Source organism: Catharus ustulatus, chromosome 9 (genome assembly GCF_009819885.2).
Source record: "Catharus ustulatus isolate bCatUst1 chromosome 9, bCatUst1.pri.v2, whole genome shotgun sequence".
Lineage (NCBI taxonomy): Eukaryota > Metazoa > Chordata > Aves > Passeriformes > Turdidae > Catharus > Catharus ustulatus.
The window spans coordinates 6,500,319-6,523,013 of NC_046229.1; the positions used below are offsets into that span (position 1 = coordinate 6,500,319).

General features: G+C 42.8%; 2 protein-coding genes across 3 annotated transcripts in view; one reads left to right on the forward strand and one right to left on the reverse strand.

Annotated features, from left to right (window-relative positions):
* The window catches only part of CC2D1B (coiled-coil and C2 domain containing 1B), a 28,127-nt gene extending 26,961 nt beyond the window's left edge, over positions 1-1,166 (forward strand). For both annotated transcript variants that reach the window (XM_033066868.1, XM_033066869.1), the window contains one exon: positions 37-1,166. The gene's annotated coding sequence lies outside the window, so the exon portion shown is untranslated. The remainder of the gene's footprint in view (positions 1-36) is intronic.
* ZFYVE9 (zinc finger FYVE-type containing 9) overlaps positions 1,100-22,695 on the reverse strand; it is a 55,855-nt gene continuing 34,259 nt past the window's right edge. The window contains exons 10-19 of the mRNA XM_033066867.2: positions 21,492-21,647; positions 14,470-14,694; positions 12,029-12,111; positions 11,187-11,291; positions 8,225-8,375; positions 7,036-7,116; positions 5,959-6,121; positions 5,121-5,226; positions 4,064-4,240; positions 1,100-3,585 (exon numbers count right to left, since the gene is read on the reverse strand). Coding sequence (XP_032922758.1) covers positions 3,424-3,585; positions 4,064-4,240; positions 5,121-5,226; positions 5,959-6,121; positions 7,036-7,116; positions 8,225-8,375; positions 11,187-11,291; positions 12,029-12,111; positions 14,470-14,694; positions 21,492-21,647 — 1,409 coding nt within the window. The 3' untranslated portion in view covers positions 1,100-3,423. The remainder of the gene's footprint in view (positions 3,586-4,063; positions 4,241-5,120; positions 5,227-5,958; positions 6,122-7,035; positions 7,117-8,224; positions 8,376-11,186; positions 11,292-12,028; positions 12,112-14,469; positions 14,695-21,491; positions 21,648-22,695) is intronic.

Consider the following 22,695-nt stretch of genomic DNA (forward strand, 5'->3'; position numbering starts at 1 on the left):
GAATTCTGATGGGCTTGTTTGTGTTGTTTTCCCCAGATCCATGGGAATGTTGGAAGTCGTGGGCTGAGCGAAGGCAGGAAGATGCTGCTAAGCTGCAAGCACCAAAGATGTTAAATGAATGCACTACTGAACCTAATGTCTATTTTGATAACAGCCATAGTGCTTATTAATAACTCCAAGGCAAACAGGAGGCTCTGGGAATGCTGCAGGGCTTGGCACCGGTCTACCCAAAATAGACAGAATTGCCTTAATGTGGGACTACTGCTGTAGCACCAGGACGAATGTTACATTAACTATGCAGAGTGCTGTGAGAAGGGTTTAGCCCCTTAAAAATTCCCTGAGGTAGTGCCAGAGCTTTTTGGTTAAGTCACAGGTAAGACCTTGACCAGAATTCCCATTCCCAAGTGTCTGAGCAGCCGGCGTGGTGCAGTGAACAGTCTGCTACTGCTTTTTCTGTCCTCTCCTATCCAGGCCTATTTGGGATGGGGTCTTTTTTTTCTTTCCTGAACCAGAGGAGAGCTCTCAGGCAGCAGTTCAGGGGTGCCAGCCCCTCCTCTGTGCTTGCCCTTGAGGTCCCAAGGGCTGTCCCTTTGTGAAGGAAAGGCCCCAGGGCTCCTCAGCAGGTTGGTGTTTACAGACCTCTGGTTTTGTTCTGGCTCCCAGCTGTGTGCTGTGCTTGCTGCACTGCTTCTCCAGTGCAGAAGGGTACTGTGCCTTCATCCTTTATGGTGTTGGGGTTTTAATTTAAAAAAGAAAGACAAAAGTACACTAGACTCTGCTGCTTCCCAAATGTTCCTTGTATTTTTACAAAAATAGGCTTTTACAATTCTTCCAGGTGAGGGGGAAAATAGTCTCACTTTGTCCTTTAAGAAAACTGGATCATTACTTATTTTCAGGAATGCTTTTTGATCAGCAGCATACAGGAAAGGGTACTAAATCTGCTTGTGTTTTTAAATCTCTGTGAGCTAACAGAAACCAGGGATCTCCAAGAGGAGGATGTGCCTGTGCCAGGGATGGGCAGGTTGAGAGACAGAACAGAGTCCAGACAGGTCAGGCAGCTCTGCCTCTGTCTTCCTGAGCAGATGAAGACAATACAGTGTTTAGTTTTTAATTTCAATAAATTTAATATACAAAACTACATGTTGAAAATAAAAATATAATATGCAGTTTTTTGCAGTGTTAACTAACTGAATTTTAAAAGTACATTTTTTTCTAAACAAGTACTCATTTCTTAACAACATGGTAATTAAGGTCATTTCAAAGGCTACGGTTGAAGCAGACATGTCAGTCACCAGTTGATAGTGTTTTGCACAAACAGAATCCAAACCTAAAAGACTTCTGGGGCAAAGGAAGAGAAGATAAAACATTTTTCACCTCTTTTACTGCATTATTAAGCATAACAATGCAACTAAAGTAACTGGAAAGCTGCTGCTGTGGCAAAGCTGGAGTGCAGGCTCTAGGAGGAAGATTATTACCAAGTTTCTGGAATGCTCTTCCAGCTGTGGAACCGTGCCTACAGTGTGTCAGACTGAGCTGTGTCCCAGTGTGCAGAACCAGGCTGCACAGGGGAATCAAGTGGCCTCAGTCCAGCTGGGCTGCACAGGCACCTGGGCAGGAGCAAGGGGTGGCTCCCAGCTCCTGCTCTGGCCAGCAGGAACCACTCAGTGAGCTGCTTTAAGTCACCCTCCCTCTCCCAAATGCCAGAGGTAAGGCTTCACTTGGATCTGGCACCCTTTAAAGTGTGGTAGTGTGCTCCCTCTTGCTGGCCAGCTCTTGTTTGTGGAGCTGGCCCCAGTTCCCTGGCCTGTCTTCTTCCAAGGGCTGGGTGGTGCCAGCTGTGATTTGGAACATTGGATTTGTCATACTTTGTTTTTTGAAAAGCAGCAGCCATTTATTCCCAAGTGCACTCTGTGCAGACACTGGGCTGCCTTTCTGTAAAATGTATCACTCTGTGCAGTTACCTTTCCCCTGCCCAGCCACTGGTGTTGATTTGTTTGAAAACCAGAGCCTCAGTCTCACAGTGGCACTTCTCTATTTGCAAGGCCACTGGTGTTACTCTTGTCACAGCACAGCCCAACCAGGCCCTGCTGCTTCCCCCAGAATGGAGGGCATTAGGGAATGTCTGACACCACAAATGTTCACCATAAATTAGCACCTCTCTTCCCAAATTAATTAGTTCTAGACAGGAGGAGAAACCTCCACCCCTCTTCCTGGGACGGACTCAAAAGAGCTGCTTTGCATGACTGGCTAAACAAATCAAACCCCTTCTCCTGCTTACAGCTCTTGCCACTGCTTAGCAGCTTTCCATGGAGACAGTAAGAACATGGAACCACATTTCCTCTGGCTGATGCTCAATTCCAGCTTCTTAATGCCCTGGCAGACACGAGCAGCTGCTTTCCTTACCAAAGCCCTGACAGGTGAGACCAAGAGCACTGGGCCGAGTGCACGTGTTCAGAACTGACCACAAAGCCTTTTTCAGCAGAACATGCAGGAACAGCCACTCTACACTGGTATCACAGGTAAGCTCGGACATGGGGCTGCAATATGAAGTGCAAAAGCTGGCTTGGGTTACATGACACTGGCGTTACACTACAGCAAACAGCAGGGAGGGGACAGAGCTGCCCTGGGTGGGACTTGCCTCTAAAAAGCAGGACCTACTGGGGACAAGGAACAAGATGGAACTGCACTTTAGGGCTGATCTTTCCTCTGCTTCAGACAGATTTGTAAACAAAGTACAGAATAGCAGAGTTGTAGCAGATCACAGAAACCTGCCCAAGTGATGGATTTTTGTGGTAAATAGAGGAGAAAAGGAAACTAGCCTATTCCACACACACAGCTGCAGTTCAGTAACTTTCAGAGATGCCTGTCCTGCTCCTCTGGACGCACAGACAAACAGGGTGATGGCTGGGGAATCTTTCCCTCTCTCTCAAGGGCTTCTCCAAACATATTTCAACCAATAATCTGGTCAAAAGAATGTAAACGTTACTTTTTAATGTCTACAGAATAACCACAAATGGCATTAGGATGAGGTCAGAATGGAGGTCTTGATTGTTGTTTCTTACATGTCCATCTACAGACAGTACAAGGTTGGAATTTCACTTTTTATTTGCGCCCCAGTGATCTTTGCACCCTTTGAGCATTGAGAGTACATGACTGTAAGTCTTTAAACATGAGCATTTTCCTAAACAGTAACAGAAGTGGATTAGCTGCAAGGATAGCATAGCCATGTTGTAGTATAGAAGCTGCCCTGATCCTCTGGTTGTTGACAATGCATAGAAGATTTAGAATTATGGAACAACTGTCCCACCCCCCCTCCCCCCTTCCCCAATAGTGTTAACAAAAGCTTAATTTTCCAGTTTTAAAGTGCAAATGATTCAGATACAACTGCTGCTGGAACAGGTCTGAACAGAAAATGAAGTCCTCTTATGAGATGTTTTCCAGAATATAAAAGATGAGCTCCATTATGACTGGCCCCTCACTCAACTGACAGGCCCCTCCATGAATCACTGGCACTAAGGCACTGTCCAGGTCATTCATGTACTGACAGGGCAGTGGCTGTCCATTGCTCCCAGCTTGATAACCAACCTAAAAAATACAAAGAGTGGATTTTAAGAACAGGACACGAGGTCAGGAACTCAAACTGGATCAAGCAGGCACTAAAGCAGCTTTTCCACTTGTCTTTGTGCTTCTTTGGGCTTCTTCGTGTTCCCAGTGGCTGCCTGAGCAAAAGGAGCTTCTTTTTTCTCCTCTTTTCTCAAAGCAGCTCCTTGGGATGAGCAGGACCCTCACACAGCATTAATTGCTGGCAAAAAGGCCAACCAAGAGTCTTCTCTGAGTACAGAGCAGGTGCTGCTCATGCCATATGGGGGTCAAGCCTGTTAATTGAGGCTGGGCATTGGCTCTAAAAGATGTCCCAAAACACCAAACAACAGCCAGCAGCACCTGATTAGCATCTGATACAAGTACTTGTTCAGCATTCTCCTGGTTAGAGTGGTGTATTCCCATTCTGGGGAATGAACAAGAGAAAAACCTCCCAGTTAAACCCAAACTATTGAAGACTTACTTGATCTGAGTCCAGTGTAACACGTAGACCCAGCTTAGTCATTCCATCTTCTTTCAGCAGTTTCAGATGAGGACACAGAGCCAGACAGAAAGCTTTTGCCACATTTTCAGTCAGTCTGCTGTGATCAGCTGGGTCACTTAGACCATTGTGTTGCTCATCATTTTCCAGAAAAAACACCTGAAGGGAAGAGTCAACACAAGACATAACACTTGGCTTTTCTAGAAAATTTGGGTTGGATATAATTTAAACTTTTACAAATGACGACTTAAGTAACTGTTCAGGGAAGCCCAGCAAAAACCCCTGGAGGCACGTCACCTTATGGAGGAAAAAAATTTAAAAAACTTACGAAATAGTCCTCTTAAACCTCTTAGGTAGTGAATGGAAATTCACTATGTATTGCACATGGTTCTAATAAAAACCTGCTTTTAGACAGATGTTCAGAAAAATGACACAATACAAGCCTGAAGGGCTGCTATTTTTGTCACTGAACTTGTTTCTGTTGAGCCCAAGTGACCTGGGAAAAAAGGGCACAAGAGGGCCAAGCTGCAGGGTAAGAACTTGGCTCCTCCTCAGCAGGCAAAGTGAAACACTTAAAGAAATATTTTGACATCAGCATTTGTGTGCTGGCAGAGTCACAGGCAACATCAGCCATGCAAGCAGTTCCTGAGTGCTTTATGCCACAGCACTTAAACATGCAGCATTTTATAGAAAGTGGTTTGAAATAACATTTCTAAAAAAACAATTTATATTAAGATTTGTCTCCATGTAGAAAGGCAGCTTTTAACACAAAGGCAAATGAAACCAACTGTTCCTGTGTGTAACACAGTGAGTGGTGGTGTGGTTCCCCCCATGCTGAACCCCCTGATGTGAGCAGTGGTGGTCAGTGCAGTGCAGGCTGGGGCAGGGGGAGGATGTTTTATATCCCACAGGATGCCAGCCTGCAGCTCCCTGTGCAGGCAGCAAAGGCACCACAGGCTGGAAGGGAAGCATGCACTGCTTTCCTGTGGTGACTGGGGGAGCTGCAGTTCCAGCCCCAGAGCTGGGCTGGCAGACCCACCTCTGTCCACCTGATGACCTTCCCGTTGGCCTTGTACTCGGAGCCGTGGAATATCTTCACGCTGGTTATAGATTCCATGGATTTGCCATCAATAGGGCTCACAACGCTGCAAAAGGGAGGAGGAGGGTGAGCTCTGGCTCAGCAAAGACCTGAGCTGGACAGAGCCCTCTGCAGACCTTGGAATCAGAGGGCAGTTCCTGAAAGCAGGTGCAGGAAGGGCCTTCCTGAAGGTTTCATACAGGTTGGATTTTTTCTCATTTTGTAAACTCAGCACAGGCCATCAATAGCTGAAACACAACTTACACAGCCCAGAACTTGATTGTAGAACCTAAGATTGATCTTGAGAGCCTGAAGCTACAGAAATATCCTTTCTAGGTGCTGAGTCCTGAAATATGGAATCCATCACAACAGCACTTTACTGCCACAAATACTTCGGCTGCCAAATCCACCTTCCTTTTGGCTTAACTATCAAATGTCCAAAGATAGTGTTGATGTTCAGCAATTTTGTTTCCAGCTCTGCTTAATGCTAACTAAGCACCAACAGAGCTAAGTGACCACAGTGTGCAGGGTTCAGCACTGAGAGTTGGAGACAGATTAGTGGTTTCCAATAACTGGATATTGGCAATGCCAAAAAAATCCACAGCATTGCCAGTTTTCTAAATTGACGCTCCAAAGCTCTGGTATCTCAATTCCACTTTCATTACAATTAATTGCATCTTATCACTCAAAAAAGAGGTGCAGACTTTTAATTCCTATTGATTTGAAGACTCATGTGCCTTACAAGATCCATTAAAATTTTTGACAGGCACCAATGTCAAGTGACTGCTCCTCTACTTACCCCTTATTAAAGTTTTTATCATCTTCTACCCACTGAATGTGAACATGTTCCTGAGGGTCTTCAGCATCTACTTTGCCACAAGTGATGGTGAAGTCTTTCATCTCTCTCAAGGCCTGTCTCAAAGAGTCCATGTTCTCAGCAGTTATCTGGACCATCACTCCATCTAGGGAACAGAGAAATCCTCATAAGCCAAGATAAGCCATGCCAAACAGAGCCTACATAGAAAAAAAAATAAACACCCTTCCTCTGTTTGAACAGAGGTTAAATGTTCATTTTAAGCATCATGGGCAGCAGTGCTCCACAAACCCATTTCTGAACACTCTCATTCCTAAAACACAAACCTGCTGAGTGCTGATGAGGGAAAACAACATCAGGAGAAGAGCAGCTCCCAGGTGGAGTCAGCTGTAGCAAAGACCCCATGAATTTGCCTCAGAGCCTGACACTGCTCTAGGCCATCCTGAGACACCCCACATGACACCACTGTCCATTCAGCCATCTCCTCTGCTGGCTCTGGAAGCAGCACTCCAGCAGTGACAGTGGTTGAGAAGTCAGTGCTTGCTTGACAGTGGCAAAAGATACAGAATTTGGATTCACAGAACTAAGGTTGAAAAGACCTCAAAGATCATCCAGTCCAGCCATTAACCCAGCACTATTTTGGGTCATTCCCAATTGTGGCAAAAATTAACAGGAATGAAACACTTCCCATGTAGACACTGAGTCCCCCTTGCCTCTGTCTTACCCTAACCACCACTTAGACACAGGAAATGGCACAATCACCGGTGGATGACACATTCTGTGTTTCTTAGGCTCACAATTTCCTCGTTCAGCCCAAGCCAGTGAATTGATCACAGACTCCCAAGCCAAGTATTTCGTATCTTACCCTCATTTTCTTGTGACTGTTTTGCAGCATCTGCACAAATTCCTCCTTGTTAAAGGGAACAGGGTGTTTTTTGCTAAGAAGGAGGATAAAGCTGAAGCAGCAGCAAGACTCTAATGCCCAAGGCAGATGAGCAGAGAGAGCCCTGCTAGCTGCAGAGCTGAGCAAAGAGAGAAGTGTGCTTTAAGTTCAGTTCTTACCTTCCACTATACTGGATTTGGCAAGGTAGCCTGAAGAGGATTTTAAAGCTCCACTGAACACAAAGAAGCTGGCACCAGTCACTGCAACAACAACAGGAGAGATTTAGTGAGGCTTTCATTGAAGCAATACCTTACCCAAGAATCAGGTATCAGCTCTATCAGCCAGAGGTGATTACCCTGAATCAGGACAAATGCTGCTTCAAATTATGGTGTCTGTATTGCACTTCATAAGCTTGGATATGCAAAGGTAAATTACCCAGTTATTTTCTAAACTGGTCACCAGTTTTTGTCTAAGTTAATGAATGCCTGTACTTTATCACTCTCCCTCTGCATGCCCTACACACCTGTGAGTTTCAGAATTACTAATTTTGAGTAACCAAGAACACAATTAACTTCTAAATATTCCTACACAGCTGGCAGATTGTGAGTGAGCTGTTTAAGGATCACACTGTAACACCAACCCACCAGCAAGGCCACAGCTCAAAGCCACTTGACTTAAAGGAAAATTATCTTCAGTGACTACTGAGCATCATGCAATTCCTGCTGGAAATCCTTCTTCTTGTCCCATAGGTGAAGTTAACAGAAGTCAGACAAGACCATCAGTCCTGAGTGACATTCCATGCCACTACACTTGCTGGAGTCACCAGTGATACTTGCAAAACATCCAACTCAGCCTCTCTCTTGTTCTCATTTGGAGATTGTATAAATGTCTTTGCCAGAAATGTCCCCAAACCCACAACATTTAAATTCTCAGCACACAGCTGTCGCAGCCTTTCAGCCTCCTGTAACAAAAATATACCCTGGAAATTAGATGGTCTAATTAAGGTGAAAATGAGAAGCTTCTTGAAGATGCATTATTAAAATGCTGCTGTGGTTGGTTATTCCTATTTAACTTTCTGTCCTACTGAATTCAGTCTTTCTTTCACATAGTGTAAGTCAAGCACAGGCAACCACAATCTCACCTGCACATCCAATAATGCCAAAGGCAGCTCTCATTATTAATGGAGAGGTGTTGCCTAAACCAATTCCAGCACAAAGCTGCCCAGTCAGGGATGCCAGTGTCACTGATTTTCTCTAACAAAATCTGGGTGAAACCCAGCTAAATCCAATTCACAAAGCTCCAAAAGCTGGGGCAGCAGCACAGGGGCCAAGGAGCCAGGCAGAGCAGCAGAGCCAGGGCTCCCCTCACCTTTCCTGGGCTGGTTGTGGATGCTGATGGCCTGTGTCTGGTAGTTGCCGTCATCGTTCTGCACACACACCAGATGTGAGTCTGCCTTCTCGTTGAAACACGCTCCCCCTGCCAGCACGTGCTCGTTGGATTTGTTCATGGCTTTCATCATCTGCAAACACAAAGCTTCAGCATTTCCACCCAGCTCATCAAGCACTTCCATAAATAGGTGGTTCTTGGAGCAGTTTAATCAGAAGCTTCTCAAGTTCTCATATTCCATGTCAGGTTTTAGCACTCAGAACCATAAACTGCTTTTGAGAAGAGGGTTCAGGTCTTTTACTGCCTGGATGCTTTAGAGTGCCATATTTTGTGCAATTAAGATAAGTGGTATAAGGGACAGCTTAGAAATTGCAAAAGCTGTTATCTCTACCTGGTTTTAAAAATACACAAGGAAAAAAAAATGAGAAAAACCCTGGGAGGAAATTCTTGGCTTGTTTACAGAACTACAGTTGTTAATGACATAAATCATAAATGCTCCTCCACAGTTCAGTGCCACATGGGCTCTCAGACTGGGGCCATTTCATCTTGCTCTGCCACAACCAGACACCAACATTTCAGTGTCTGTGCTTCACCTGCATGAACTGGGGAAACTGAGATCAATGTTCCCAATTTAAGACGTTTTTTAAAAATCTGATTTTTCTTTCTCTGCAAAGGAGGCCTCCAGAAAGCATCCAAAAAAGTTTGTGACACATTTGCCCTTCAGTTCTGCTGATTGTCATCTAACATACACTGTGTTACATGCCTTGACAAAATATCCTTGTAGATTATATAGTTTCTTTTCTTTTCTCCACTATTCCTCTTCATGGAGGTTCAAACTTGGTGATTTTTAATACAAAAGAAAACTGAGGGAGTCACCCAACTCTGGAATTTGTTTCAAACACGAAAATGATATGTTTGCTTAAAATAAAAAAAGTTAAATTACATGACACAAATCTCCCTGCAGTGAAAACCCAGAAAAATGCAGAATTATTTGACATCTCCTAACAGCACACACACTCCCACCTCTGCTTCCTGGAGCTGATAAGCATGCAGGCTACACACAACACATTTGTCTCTCTCAGTCCAATGTAAAACCTTAATTACAGTGTCAGGAACATTAACTGATGCTCACTATTGATAAATGTGCACAGGTGTAATGTTTGGGGAGGAAACTTAATTAAGATTTTACATCAGACAACAGTGTCTTTCATTATCCAGTTGATCATGTCATGCTCCAGAAACTGGATTTTAGTTCCAGAACAGCCACGTTTGTGGAGCCCAGCAGTTGCCTTCAGCAAAAAAACCAACTGGATGTGGCAACTGTGTTTCCTTAGCAGGCAACTGATTAAGAAATTACAGTCACCTTTGCTGAGGGACTAAACAGGTAACTAGCTCTAAGCTTCAGAAAATTATACTTTGAAGATAAAAAGATGTATTTAATAGAAAAACTATATATTAATGTGTAATTTGTTAATCACAGGCTGAATTCTCCCCATTTAATACACGCATGAGATTTCAAATTAGTTTTTCAGGTTTTAGATAGTGAAAACATCTGAGTTACAGTCCTTTCTAATTAAATAAAAGTAAAGGTCTTATTATTTAATCCATCTTGAGACTGGCTCAGTTGTTAGAGGAGGGTGATGGTAACACCCAGGTCATGGGTTTGATCCCTGATCCCCATTAAGAGTTGGACTCGATGATTCTTGTGGGTCCCTTCCAACTCAGAATATTCTGTGAATCTGTGAGTCTTAATTCAGACTGATGAAAAATTCCTATTAATACAATTTTTTAAATGAATCACAAACCATGAACAATGTTAAATAAGTAACAATTTCTCCATTTAAAAATATGAATCCTTGCATGACACCGGGAAGAGAACTAAAGCACAATGCAGAGGTTTTGCTACGTCCCTGACACAGGAATTCCCTCTCAGTCCTGCTCAGTCCATGTCTGGCACAAGTGGAGCTGACACCTTGCAAACACCAGGCACAGCTGACACTGAACTGCACTGTCTGTGCCATTCCAGACTGAATTCATGCAAACCTCAAACACCAGGCACAGCTGACACTGAACTGCACTGTCTGTGCCATTCCAGACTGAATTCATTCAAACCTCACTGACCTCTTTCATTCTGGCACAACTGCATCAAAAATTAAAACACCTTTTAACACACCCTTTATCTTCATCAATTTCATCTTTTTCAAACTTCATTTTTTTTTCCCTCACTTATTTTACTCAAATGCTTCTTGCAGGGAAATTCCCTCTTGAGATAAAGCTGCATTCTGCTCTGATCTTACAAGAACTTTGACAAATACCATCCTGCTCAGGAGGCTTGCTCTCACCCCAACTCTGACAGGTTTCAAACTACCAAGTTACCCCCCTCTCTTTCAGACAACATGAAATCAATCCCCTTCTCCACTGTTCCCTTTCTTTACTGTTCAAATGCCTCCTCCTCCAGCTTTCTCTAGTTAGCAGCACTAACTCCTACAGATGCTGACTGATTTTCTCACACCAGAAATCAAGTACAAAATTTTGGTTTTGAGGGAACTTTTACATAAAATAATCAGCAATCCAATAAATACTATGAAATGCTTTGAGTGGGAACACACAACACAAATGAGAAAAGCTAATGCATGTTTTCTTCCTAGTTTACCTTGAGTGTGAAGTTTGTCAACTTACTCACTCAAATCAAACATATAACACTTCATGTAAACAGTTCAAAAACCTGAAGAAAAACAGTTTAAGAGTTTAATTAATACTAAATGAAACTGCATTCTTCCTGTGAAGCCAGGCTCATTCACTTCCAAAGTGTGCATCATACAGTTACTGTTTGCTTTTGAGGCATTTTTCCTTCGTGGTAGTGAATAAAATAAAAATTCCTCTAGATCCCAGGTACTGCAATCACAAAGAAACTGTACACAAATGTACGTATTGTAAGCATTACCTCATTATATCTGTTGCTAGGTATTTTGATGCTGGTTTTTCTGACTTCCATATCAACCACTAAACCTTGGACCACAGGCAGTGTGTACTGATAGTTTCTGAAGTCCTGATAACGAAAACAAGATCTCAAGTTAGCCATGATGATCATCCCTAACACTGGAGGTTTCATAACTATCCTGGTGACTACCACTCAGCCCATTCAAATAATTGTAATCAGTGACTGGAAGGCAGGGAGGGACAGAGACACCCCAGCATGTAACCCATGTAATTGCAGTACACAAATGAAAAAATATCATTGTGACTCTTAGTCATTTCACACATTTTCTTACATCAAATTAATGTTCTCCAAGCTTGAATATCATCACTGCATGTAAGAAAATCTGCTGTGTTCTGTTACATTACCAGATAGAGTTATTAGTTTTTCTAGCAGCGAGATTAAATCATGCATCGAAGAGAATTTCCTATATTGAAAATATTTGCAAAGTAGGAAGAGATAATAACATCCCTTCAGTCAGAGCACTGTGTAATCACAGAGCAGTGACTGCACACTGTGATGACCCAGCACTTCTCAGGAAGCAATCTGAGCAAACAATGCACTTATTTTGAGATCCAAACATCCTCCAGCAGGCAGGTTTGGGATATTGATTTGGGTACCTTGTTGCAATTCACTGTGTTGTTGAAAGCTAACACCCACCCTCAGTAACAGCAGAAATTCACCCAAATCCCCACTACCTCCTCTTGCATCTCCTGGACCTTCCAGCTACTACACACACCTGGAGCCCCCATCTCCCCCCACAGATCCACTCCCACCAATGGAATGCACAAACTCCATCACAGACTTACTGCAAGGAGGTTCATGATCGTGTGTCCAGTCTCTCCAAACAAAGGCTTACGGAATCTGACACTAAAAAGTGGGCATGGATAAACTGGAATAAAACAGAAAAGAACAGGTCACATGGCAATTTACATACTCAGATTCTGCAACACCAGACCTAAATATCATCTCCTCGGTTGAATGTGGTAAGCAGCAGCTGGAGACTGGAAAGACTGGAATTTAAAAAGCAAAAGAGCAGAAGGGTTCAACATTTTAATGACCTTACTTGTTCATGGCAGCTTGCTCACCATGCCAGAAACAAGAATAATTATGTGGAAAATTTACAGGTACTACACTGCAGGACTGAACTGAATGACCTGGGCCTTGATGGCAAAGATGACCTTTCTAAGTGCTTTTTTCAGGCTACTTCTTGGAAATGGCTTCTATTTTTGTACAACCAGCCTGCTGCTCTCCACTACAGCATCATCAGTCTTTCAGTTCTGTGGCTGACACGTGACATTCAAGTGATAATCCAGATTACTTTATTTCCTGTTTTCATTATTTCATGAGAGTGTGGCAAACTCCACAAGGGTATGGCAAAAACAATTCAAAGGACATTGATGGTATGTCAGTGATGTAAAGTATCTGCATTCCTTGGCTGACAGCCATACCTGTAAAACATCTGTGATGCAATTCTGAGTGCAGGGCAGGATCTGGCTGCATTACGTTATGTTGCAGCAGAAGCCATCCCAGTGTTTGGAACATGACTCATGCACTGGTACATAATGCCAAGGTTTCCTAAACACGTTTGAAGGAGGATCCCTAAGCTATCCTCAGGCAAACACTCAGCCTGATTTCCCCAAATGCCACACTCCAGTTCCCAGTGAGGTCAGAAGGGACTGCAGAGCGCTCAGCATCATGTGAATAACATGAGGATTTCCTGATGGAAATCAGCTCCAGCCTCTGCTCACTGATTTGATACCTGAAAGCACCACACACCACAGAGCAACCAACCCCTGCACAGTGCCCTGGGGCACCAGCAAGGGCTGAATTCCCTGTCTCTGCCACCCTGGTTTCAAGCAGCAGCTCAGCTCCATCCCAAAAGCACTGAATTCCCTGAGCCTGAGCTGTTGGGCTGATCTGTGGATGCTCAGCAGATGTTTTCTGCACACCCAGCAACCTGAGGGCCTCCTGCATCTGATCTGCACAGCCAGCAGCACTGCACAAATGGCTGCATCAGCAAGGAGCGTGGAAGGAAACCTAGGAAAGCTGGGACACAAAAGCAGCACCTTCCAGGGAGAAACTGAGGCAGTGCCTGCAGTCACAACTGGCACAGCTCAAGGAATGTGCCTAAATCCAAACTACAGTTGTAGGAGTGATGCAAAGCCTGGCTTCCCAATATACCAGAGCAGGTACTTTTGTTTGTCACTACCAAAACACTTCTTTCTGTGCTCAGAAACAGATGTCACATCCAAAATACGAGCACTTTTGTTCATTTTCCTAAATACTGATGGGAATGAGTGCACTACTTTAAAAATGCCTGTGGGTACACACAGAAACCTACACACCTTTAACATGAATGTTTCTTTAGACAAGTTTAACCTTCAGTCCTCATCCTCAGAAGGCAAATTTTGAGGATTTTTTTTTCTACTCCAGCAACACACATATTTTGTGGAAAATTCCCAATGTTCTCAAAACTTTAAAAGTTCAAGTGACAAATCTCTGTCCAGCATGTTGTAAAACTTATTTTGTTAAAATGTTCTGAAAAAGTTCTGGGAAAAATTAAGAACAGACCGTTTTCATAAGTAATTTAGACATACCAATTAAAACTGCAGATGAGCAAGACATACAATTTTTGGCCCATCATGGTGGACAAACTGCCAGTAACGTCTTTGCTCCAGCAATGGTACATGTCTTTTGAAAGTTATTTTATCTTAGCTTTATGCTAATTTCATGCTAACTGGTAAGATTTTGTTCAGACAAAACATTCTCTCCAGCCTATTTACTATTAGTTCCAACAGAATTTTTGCAACAAGCTGCCAAGTTTGCTGTCCCAGCACACATATTGTTACCGTTTGAAAAATGAATATGGTTTTAAAAACCTAAAAGCAAATGGTCTTTCATTTCAGCATGGAAAGAGCTTAACACCTCAAAGGCTCTCCCTTGTGCTAACCACACCAGCTAATCAGGCCTGTTCCACAGGTAACTCTCAGGGCACTAAATGGATACAAACATGCTCAGAACTAGATCTGTCTCCACTAAAACCTGCCTGATGACCCAGCAGAGCTGTAAAAGGGCTGTAGGTCTCATCACCACCTCAGTGCTGCACTGTGGGTGTGACACACAGCTCTTCCTTGCCTGTTTGAGCCTGGGTGGCTCTGACAGGTAACAATCCATGGCTGGGGGTGTGTCTGAAGCAGAATTCATCCACTGCCATGCAGAAGTTACTCCAGCAGTGCCTGCTACTCACGCCTGTATTCAGCTCCGAGTCTCAGCATCAGCCGGATGGGGAACACCTTGGCCCAGGGAGTCTCCCACTTCTGGATGAGGATGCCAAACAAGTATGGTGGGGTTGGGAGCACCAGGTCCTGCAGGGACTGATAGGTTGCTGACACATACAAGAACCCTCCGTGTTCTTTGCTTCCAAGGAAGCTCTGGCTGAAAAAGGAGTGTCCCAGGTTGCCAACAATGTTACCTAAGGGAAAAAAAAAGAGTTCATTACTTCACTGGATTAAGAACTGTATCAAGAATGTCAGGAGTTTTTCAGAAGGGAAAAAAAATCCATGTTAAATTCACTTTGCTTCCTGGAGCATTAATGTGTATTAACCACACCTGAAACAATGCACCTGGGTGCTCAGGTTACCTCCTGTGCAAAAGTGCACCAACCTGGCCTTGGACACCTCCAGGGATGGGGCAGCCACAGCTGCTCTGGGAAACCTGTGCCAGGCCCTCAGTGCCCTCCCAGGATTTCACAGCAGAGTTCAGGCCAGTATTATTGCTGAGGTGGTACCTGAAACCTCCCCCTGCACTACAGACACACCCACACAAAGCCCCATTTCTGTGCCTTACAGATGTTCAAGGGACTTCCACTGCAGAAGCTGCTGTTGTTTGAATTAAACTTTTGGATTCAGCTGCAATTTAGGGAGGTATGTGCACCTGGTCAAACAATTAATGTCCCCTGGCTGTCCTTCCATTTAGGCAAACCACTGGGGTGCCTGCTCAGACACATATTGAAGATCTGGGCCATTTCAAGAATTACACAAAAGACTGTTTATTTCATTAGTACACTTAATGTAAAACGCAACTGAGAGAGACACAGGGGAGAAACATCACTAATTTTTATTCACATTTTTACTCTTTGATGCTTCTAATTTCCAAAAATGTTTACACTCAAATGGCTGAATGAATCTGAATGTTGATTAGGTTATTACAGCATCCAACACAGCATTTAACATCGAAGCAAAGAACCATGGTGTGATTCCTTTTATCAAATGACAACAACAGCATGCAAATAATGTACAGAACAGCTGATCACAATTCTCCATAGGAAGATGTGAATATTAATAGTGCTGATTTGCTCTCAAAGAAAAAGGCAATTTCAGAGAGTGTGGTGTGCTTGATCACACCACTCATGAGGAATTGCATGGGACTGAGGTACTCATGCAGACCTCCTGGGCTTCTGGAGCAATCCCAGGATTTCCCACCTGCAGACAGAGACTGCTAAGTAGGAATTTCTGCTCTTTCTCCACCACCTCCTAAGAGAGTGTTTGTATCTGAACTCAAGGTGATGATGTGCATGTCTCCATCTGCACACCACTGGACACTACCTGGAGAGTTTCTTCCTTTTAGACACACGATATACATGATACACACACACAGACAAATGCTAGGTTTTAAGTAAGCAAAAATATGAGTCACAGAAGTGATACTTTGACATGCTCAGTAATACAAGTTATAATAGTACAGCTATTCCAGCCCTCCCTCTGGAGATGTGGCCATGCTGCTTTGCACCCCTCCAGACCACCTTGGCACAACCATCACTCAATATTGTCCTTCACATGACCTTGGGTCCTCCAGCTTTACATACAGTGACTGGCAGGTCTGCAAGCAAAAGGCTCCTTTTATACTCCAATTAACAAGTAAGCTCAGGGGTTTCCTTATTTTTCAAATTTCAGGGCCCCTTTGTGCATTTTCTTTTTTCTTCACTCACAAATGCTGTACAAAGTTATTAGGTTCCCTGTTAGAAGGTGACAGCTTTGGCAGCCCAGCATCCCATGGCAGGGTGAGCTTGCCACTGTCCTACAAAGTCAACCTGGAATTTTACACATGCACACAGGCCAAAGCTGACATGATCACCCAGATCAAACTCCTCAGAGTGGCTACAACTTCTCAGCTGAGCACACTGATGATGGTCAAACCACCACGAATAACAGAGCCACATCAAATGTCAGCTGCCAAGAATCCCTGCTCCTTGTGCAAATGCAGCTCTGTCAGCTGTGCTGAGACACTAATGTCTGCTCAGTGAAACACCAATGCCCCAACGTGAGCATCCTGCTAGTGAGTGCAAACCAGTGTATCCACTGGTGTTCATGAGGAAGATTTTCACTTATCTAAAATAGCTGCTGGCACTCGTTTGCTTTTGCAGTTCCCACCTACCCTCACTAATCGCCTCTTCTTCATTTATACTTCCTTTTCCCCTTCCCATCTGTTCCTACTCAAATAGAGCTACAGGCCTGATAAAAGTTACTTGGTGAGGTTCTCAGTTCCAACAACATGACCACAATAATCCTTTTTACCTTTCAAGTGTATGAACTGCCAAACTGCACTGAATTCTGCCCCCTTTGCTGTGTATTTTCTGCGTGCAAGAGGCCAGGCAAAGTGCAGCTGAACAATCCTGTATGGATCTGAGACGTGTGGCACTGCCCACTGGAATGACAAAGCAACCAGACATTTCCACTTGAGACTGGTGCCAAGTGCTGCAGCAGAAGGGGATGACTACTTACTTTTTCCGTTTCAGGAGATGGAGCTTCGAGGCTCACACGCCTGGGATGCCTTAATAAGAATTTTTCAGCCAATGGAAACGTGGAAAAAGCCCTTAGAGTGTAATCTGCAACTCAGCTGCTCAGCCCTTTCCTTCCACATAAGCCACAGCATCATAAATTACTCCTCCTGACACAAGCAGCTTGCACAGTGCAAGCTCCAAGACGCTGCCACCACTTTAAGAGGACAAATTACTGGGATTAGGTAGCTGTGCTGCAATTCATTATTTATAACAGCTTAAGAGCCTGGATGTGGACAGCATGGGAAGAAGAAAGTGTTTTCCTACACACTTCTTTAGTGCCCTTTCAGTCAGCATAACCAAGTCAAAAAGCCTCTTTGGGCTTGTCCTTCAGACATTTCTGCCCTGACTAGGGGTTGTCCTGCCCTGTCTCTGAAGGTGATTCCAAGCCAAGGCCCCACAGAGAAGTTGCTATTCCCAGCCTGACATTGTCAAACCCAACCCACTGCACCATTACACATTTTAAGCACAGAACTGTTTCAGAGGCTTGTAGAGAAAGTGTAGGCGTCAGAAAAACCTTCAGAAATAACTATCCTTTGCAAAAGCATGTAATTTAATTTAAAACATATCACAACTTCCCTTCTAATGAGGCAATCTCAGAGTGAGCAGAAAGGTGCCTTTCCATATATTAAGTTCCAGTACCTGACATCAGACAACTGACATTATTTAGGAAGTGCTTTAAGTGTGCATGATGCATGTAAAGCAGTTCTGAGGGAGGTCAGTACCTATTCTCTTCTTAATTATACTGGGTTATCCTTGACTTTAAATCTCAAGCATCTCTACAAAGCTCTCCAGATAAAAAAGATGCTTTTATCCATGGTGGTTTTGAATTCTTCACTTAGATATCTTTCTGTGATGAACAACATGCTTTGTATAGAAGTTTGGCAACCCCTTCTGGCCTCAAAATAGTCTATACCAGGAAAGGAATATGGGAAAAAAAAGAAAAAGATTCCTGCATTTGTTTATTGCCCTCAATGTGTGGTGATGCCAGTTAGGTACTTTTACCAAAAAATTGTGAGGTTAAATTCTTAACGTATGCTTCCTATCTTCTGGTTAATGCCAGGTCAAAAAAAGGTAATGGCATCCAGACTCAGGCAAGGCATTTATTTGTGGCTTGGGGAAGTCCATCCAGCCTCATTCCACTGCCAGGAACTGCCAGGAACTGCCATGTACCGAACTCTGCTGGCATCCTGAAAACCCCAGCACCCCAGTCCTGCAGCAGGAGATGCAAAGCAATATTTACCTGTGAACAATCTTGCCAGATGGATTTTCTTCAGGAGCAAATGAGCACATTTCCTTTGGAAAAGGAACACAAACCCAATCACTCCAAGAGCTACAAAGAGCCAGAGAAGAGCCAAGTTGGGGCATAAAGTACCTTTATGCCCCAACACATCTGTAGCAGATGCCAACACTGAGAAAAACCATATGAGCTCCACATACAAAGCTCTGGCCATGGCCAGTGTTTCTTTATTGAAACACATCAGAAAGTAATTTGGAAAGAACTTACTCCTATTGCCAAGGGCCATAATGCTTCACTTACTATCAGTGAGAGCAGCAGCTGCCAGCATCCAAAACTTTCTCAGGCTACTCTGTGGCAGTAACATCACTCAAACACCTCATATGAAGTATAATTTTGTCTCCACCTTTCCACAGACCAGTTGCAGGGGTGTATCACTACCACCATATTTAATTAAAACCATACTGAGTAAAAAAATGCACAAACTGTCTCTGGGATAAACCCACCCTCACAAGGAATATCCCCAAAAACCAGGGTGACCACAAGGCCATTTCAGGCAGTTGCCAGATTTACATTTCCACTACAAAAGTAACAGAAGCTTTTATTGTCTTCCAGCACAAAGCTGATGCACTAGGGCATCTCTGGCAGCACTACATTAACACATCCAACTGCCTCAAAGTACCCATTCAGATGGACAGAAGTTCTCATTTTCCCATTCACTGCCAGGCTTATAGCCAACAGACAAGGATAATCATGGGATTACTACTACAGCAGTGCCACTACTACAACCACAACAGAAATCATTAGCTTCCAATTTCAAAACAAGAAAAGCAACACAGCAGGGAGCTTGATGACAGAGGGGCCAGAGGAAAACTAAAGTGGTGAAAAGTGAGCAGCAACAAATACTTGCCTTAACTGACTTTATTTTTTATAACTAGCATGCATACAGCCTATAGTGAAAAATGCCTTTTTTCCTTCAAAATCTCCCTGCTGCCATTTTTCCTTCACAATCTCTCTGCTGCCACCCTACCAGAGCCAGCCTGCAAACAACACCCAGCACAGAGGGCAGGACTCTGCCTCCAGAACAAGTTATGCCTTCAGGAAAGCAGAAACATCTGGCAAGAGGCACGAGTACATACAAGTACTTTGTGCTTCTAGGCTTGGGCACAGAATTCAAACTCCTAAATTCATGTGACTCATGAAGAAATAATTTGCTATGGATTGGGCTTGAATTGAAAAAACAAAAAGGGATGCTGTGTTTTCCACTGAAAAGAAGACCAAGAAATCTAAAAAAATTTCAAAGCAAATTCAACAATGTTAAAAGTAATTCTTGTTTCCATTCCAATAAAAAGTACTGTATATGCCTTTTTATTTTATTACTGTTTTTAAGAAAACTTATGATAAAGAAAATAAATAAAAAACATCCACAGAATTTATTTCAGTTTCCTGATACAGAATATATTTAAGCCAATGTATTATATAATGAAAAATGAAATGGTGAGGCAGGCTATTAAAGAGTCTCTAAATTCTACTGGGAATTCTTGTTTGCTCTAAATGTCTAAATCATCTCACTGCCAGGAGAGGTGCAGTAGCTCTGAAGTGAACAGCTTGGAAAGGACAGCTCCACCTACAAGAGCAGAACTGCTAACCACTTCCAAGGGATTACAGGCACTGAACTGAAACCCCTGCAGCATCACCTCCTCTCTGCCTGAAGAGTGTTTAAAGCAGCCAAGTTACAAATATGCTAACAGATCCTTCTGCCTCTCAAACAACGCGTGCCTTGGAAAGAAAAAAAGGATGGATATTGAGAGAGCATTCCAAAGTGCTTTGGGAGTTTATCAAGGTGCACTATCTACAAAAGCTGCAGGCATTACACAGTAACTGAAGGTGTCTGTCTACTCATCCTTCACAGCTGAAACACAACACACAGCAGATCCTAGCAAAAGAAAACACACAGTGGAATTCTTCAACAGTGACATTTGGTTTCTGATTAAGAATTGTACAATAGTAAGCAGCTCTTTGCACCAGTGGAACTGTAGGAGATCAAATTACTAGCACTACAGTACTAAAAAAAGAATTCCAAATACATTATGTAGGAGTCATAAATTATGTATTTCTGTAGTGTAATTATAAAGAACTTCATAGCAATATACACACCAAGCTGGATTTATATCTGCAATATACATACATACACATTTATATACACATGCTTGCCATTTTTCATATCTAACTCCCTCTGAATAACATCATTATAAGACAAAGAAAATAAATTGAGGTTTAGAACAGTAGTTGTTTCCCATGCACACAAGATCCATTATGACATGAGATAATAATACATTCTGAACCTTCTCTGGACAAGCTGACCTTTGCTGTACAAAGGTATTTTAGGAAACAAATATCTTTCATTATTTTATTAAAGTACTAGATTCAATCACTCCAAAGGCATTATGAATCATAAGCAGAACCTCATGTAAATGTATTTTCAGCATATAACCTTAATGTGATCCAATTTTGCCTCTGGAAAACAAGTTTTATTTTCTGATCAGTAGAACCAAATACTTGCATTTTTCCTTATGCAAGGATTTTTCAATTCTAAGGTCCAACAATAATACCTAGAAGTGGAAGCCTATTTAATTAGCAAATGTAAGATGTGCAATGGTTTATATAAAAATCTTGCAATCAACATACAAAAATTTAAAATTCAGGGATAATTCCTGAAATGCTCTACACTTCGTTCTGGGCACACATATACATATATTATTTTAAAATATAAGAAGGATCTCCATAAGAGATCCAGAAGAGACACAGGCACTATGAGAATCAAACTTCTGAACTATCTGGTCAGCAGACACTGAACATACTATCCACAAGAATTCTCAACATTTTCTTTCTAGCTGTATGATCTTTGGAGCAGCTCCCCAGGTTACCAGCGTTTTATTTGGTGAGATGACTACAACACTGGATACTGACAACCAACAACTCATCCCTCTATCAGCTTTGATTCTCATTCTCTTTTTATATATTTTTTTTCCAAAAAGAGCCATTTGCTGTGACAAAAATGTATCTGACCTGTCAACTTTCTGCTGGATACACTGAAGTAGACAAGGCACACGTGTATGTGTTAATTGTCATCATAATTATCACTGAGCCTGTATGATCATCTGTTCAAAGCACTGTTAACAGAAAGCATTCCTACCTGCTAAGGCATCCCGGTAAAGTTGCACAAAATGGTTAAAGATATCCTTAGGCAAACATTTCTCATCAGGCAAACACTGCAGCAGAATGACGATCTCCGACTGCCCCACCGCGTGCATGCCTTTGGTGGTGAAACACCAGCACTTCCTGTTCACATCTGCATGGATGGAAACATGGATCAGCAGAGCAGAATTGCAAAAAGGATGCCTGAATTTCACTGCAGCAAGACAGCTCTTGCAAGGGTGAGTTTTATAGCACGTATTGTTGAGTTATCTGTCACACAGACAAATTGCGTCCTACATCTGTTACAAGAGCAGCTCAATAATTCCCAGTTTATAGCTAAGGAAGAGCCAGAGTATTACAGCTCCCAGTCAGATCTTGGGATTAACACCACAGAGCAGACTTTTAGCAGTTTCTGTATTCAAATGAAAGGACAGGATTTAAATGTGAATGAAGGGGGCTGGGTGTACCACGATCCTGACAGCTAAAACAGTTTCCAACAGTGATATCTCTCTTCATATGGAGAGCTGGATGTCAGGTGTCTCCATGAGACCTCACTGTATTGTTCTGCTTCACAGGAATGTTAATAATGCTCTGAGCTTCATTTCTTGAGAATACTAAGTTGTTGAAATAAAACCTGTGTCTATAATATATTACCTTTTTATAAATATGTAAAACATTGTACTGCGATCTAAGAGATGCTGAAAGATTTATTAACAATTTTGTAATACAAAACTGTCCTTCCCAATTTCTCCATCATGTTTCTATCCAGAAGAGATAACTGGCATGAGAAGACTCCCCACTCCTTCCTCAGCACAGGTACACACAGGGACAGGACAGAAAGGGACAGCAGAGGTGCACAGGGGGATGGAACCTCTGCACTATTGTGGGATCCCATCTGCTTTTCCCAGAATGGGATGACAGGGCAGTAAGTGAAGCAACCAAAGGAAAATGGGTGATAAAATACCCTCCCCTACTAAGCTCTGCAGGAGACATTGATCTCCAAACCTGAGACTGGAGGCTCTACCAGTCCAGTTTATATTTTCTACATAAAATTATCTGTCCTGATACCTAAATCACCAGAAAAGGGTCTCTTGACATTTAACTTAATATGGCTCAATACAAAGTTTTCAACCTGCACACATTTTCCAAGACCATCCTACCAAATAAAAATGTTGCTGTTCCTACTAATAATCTAGATAACA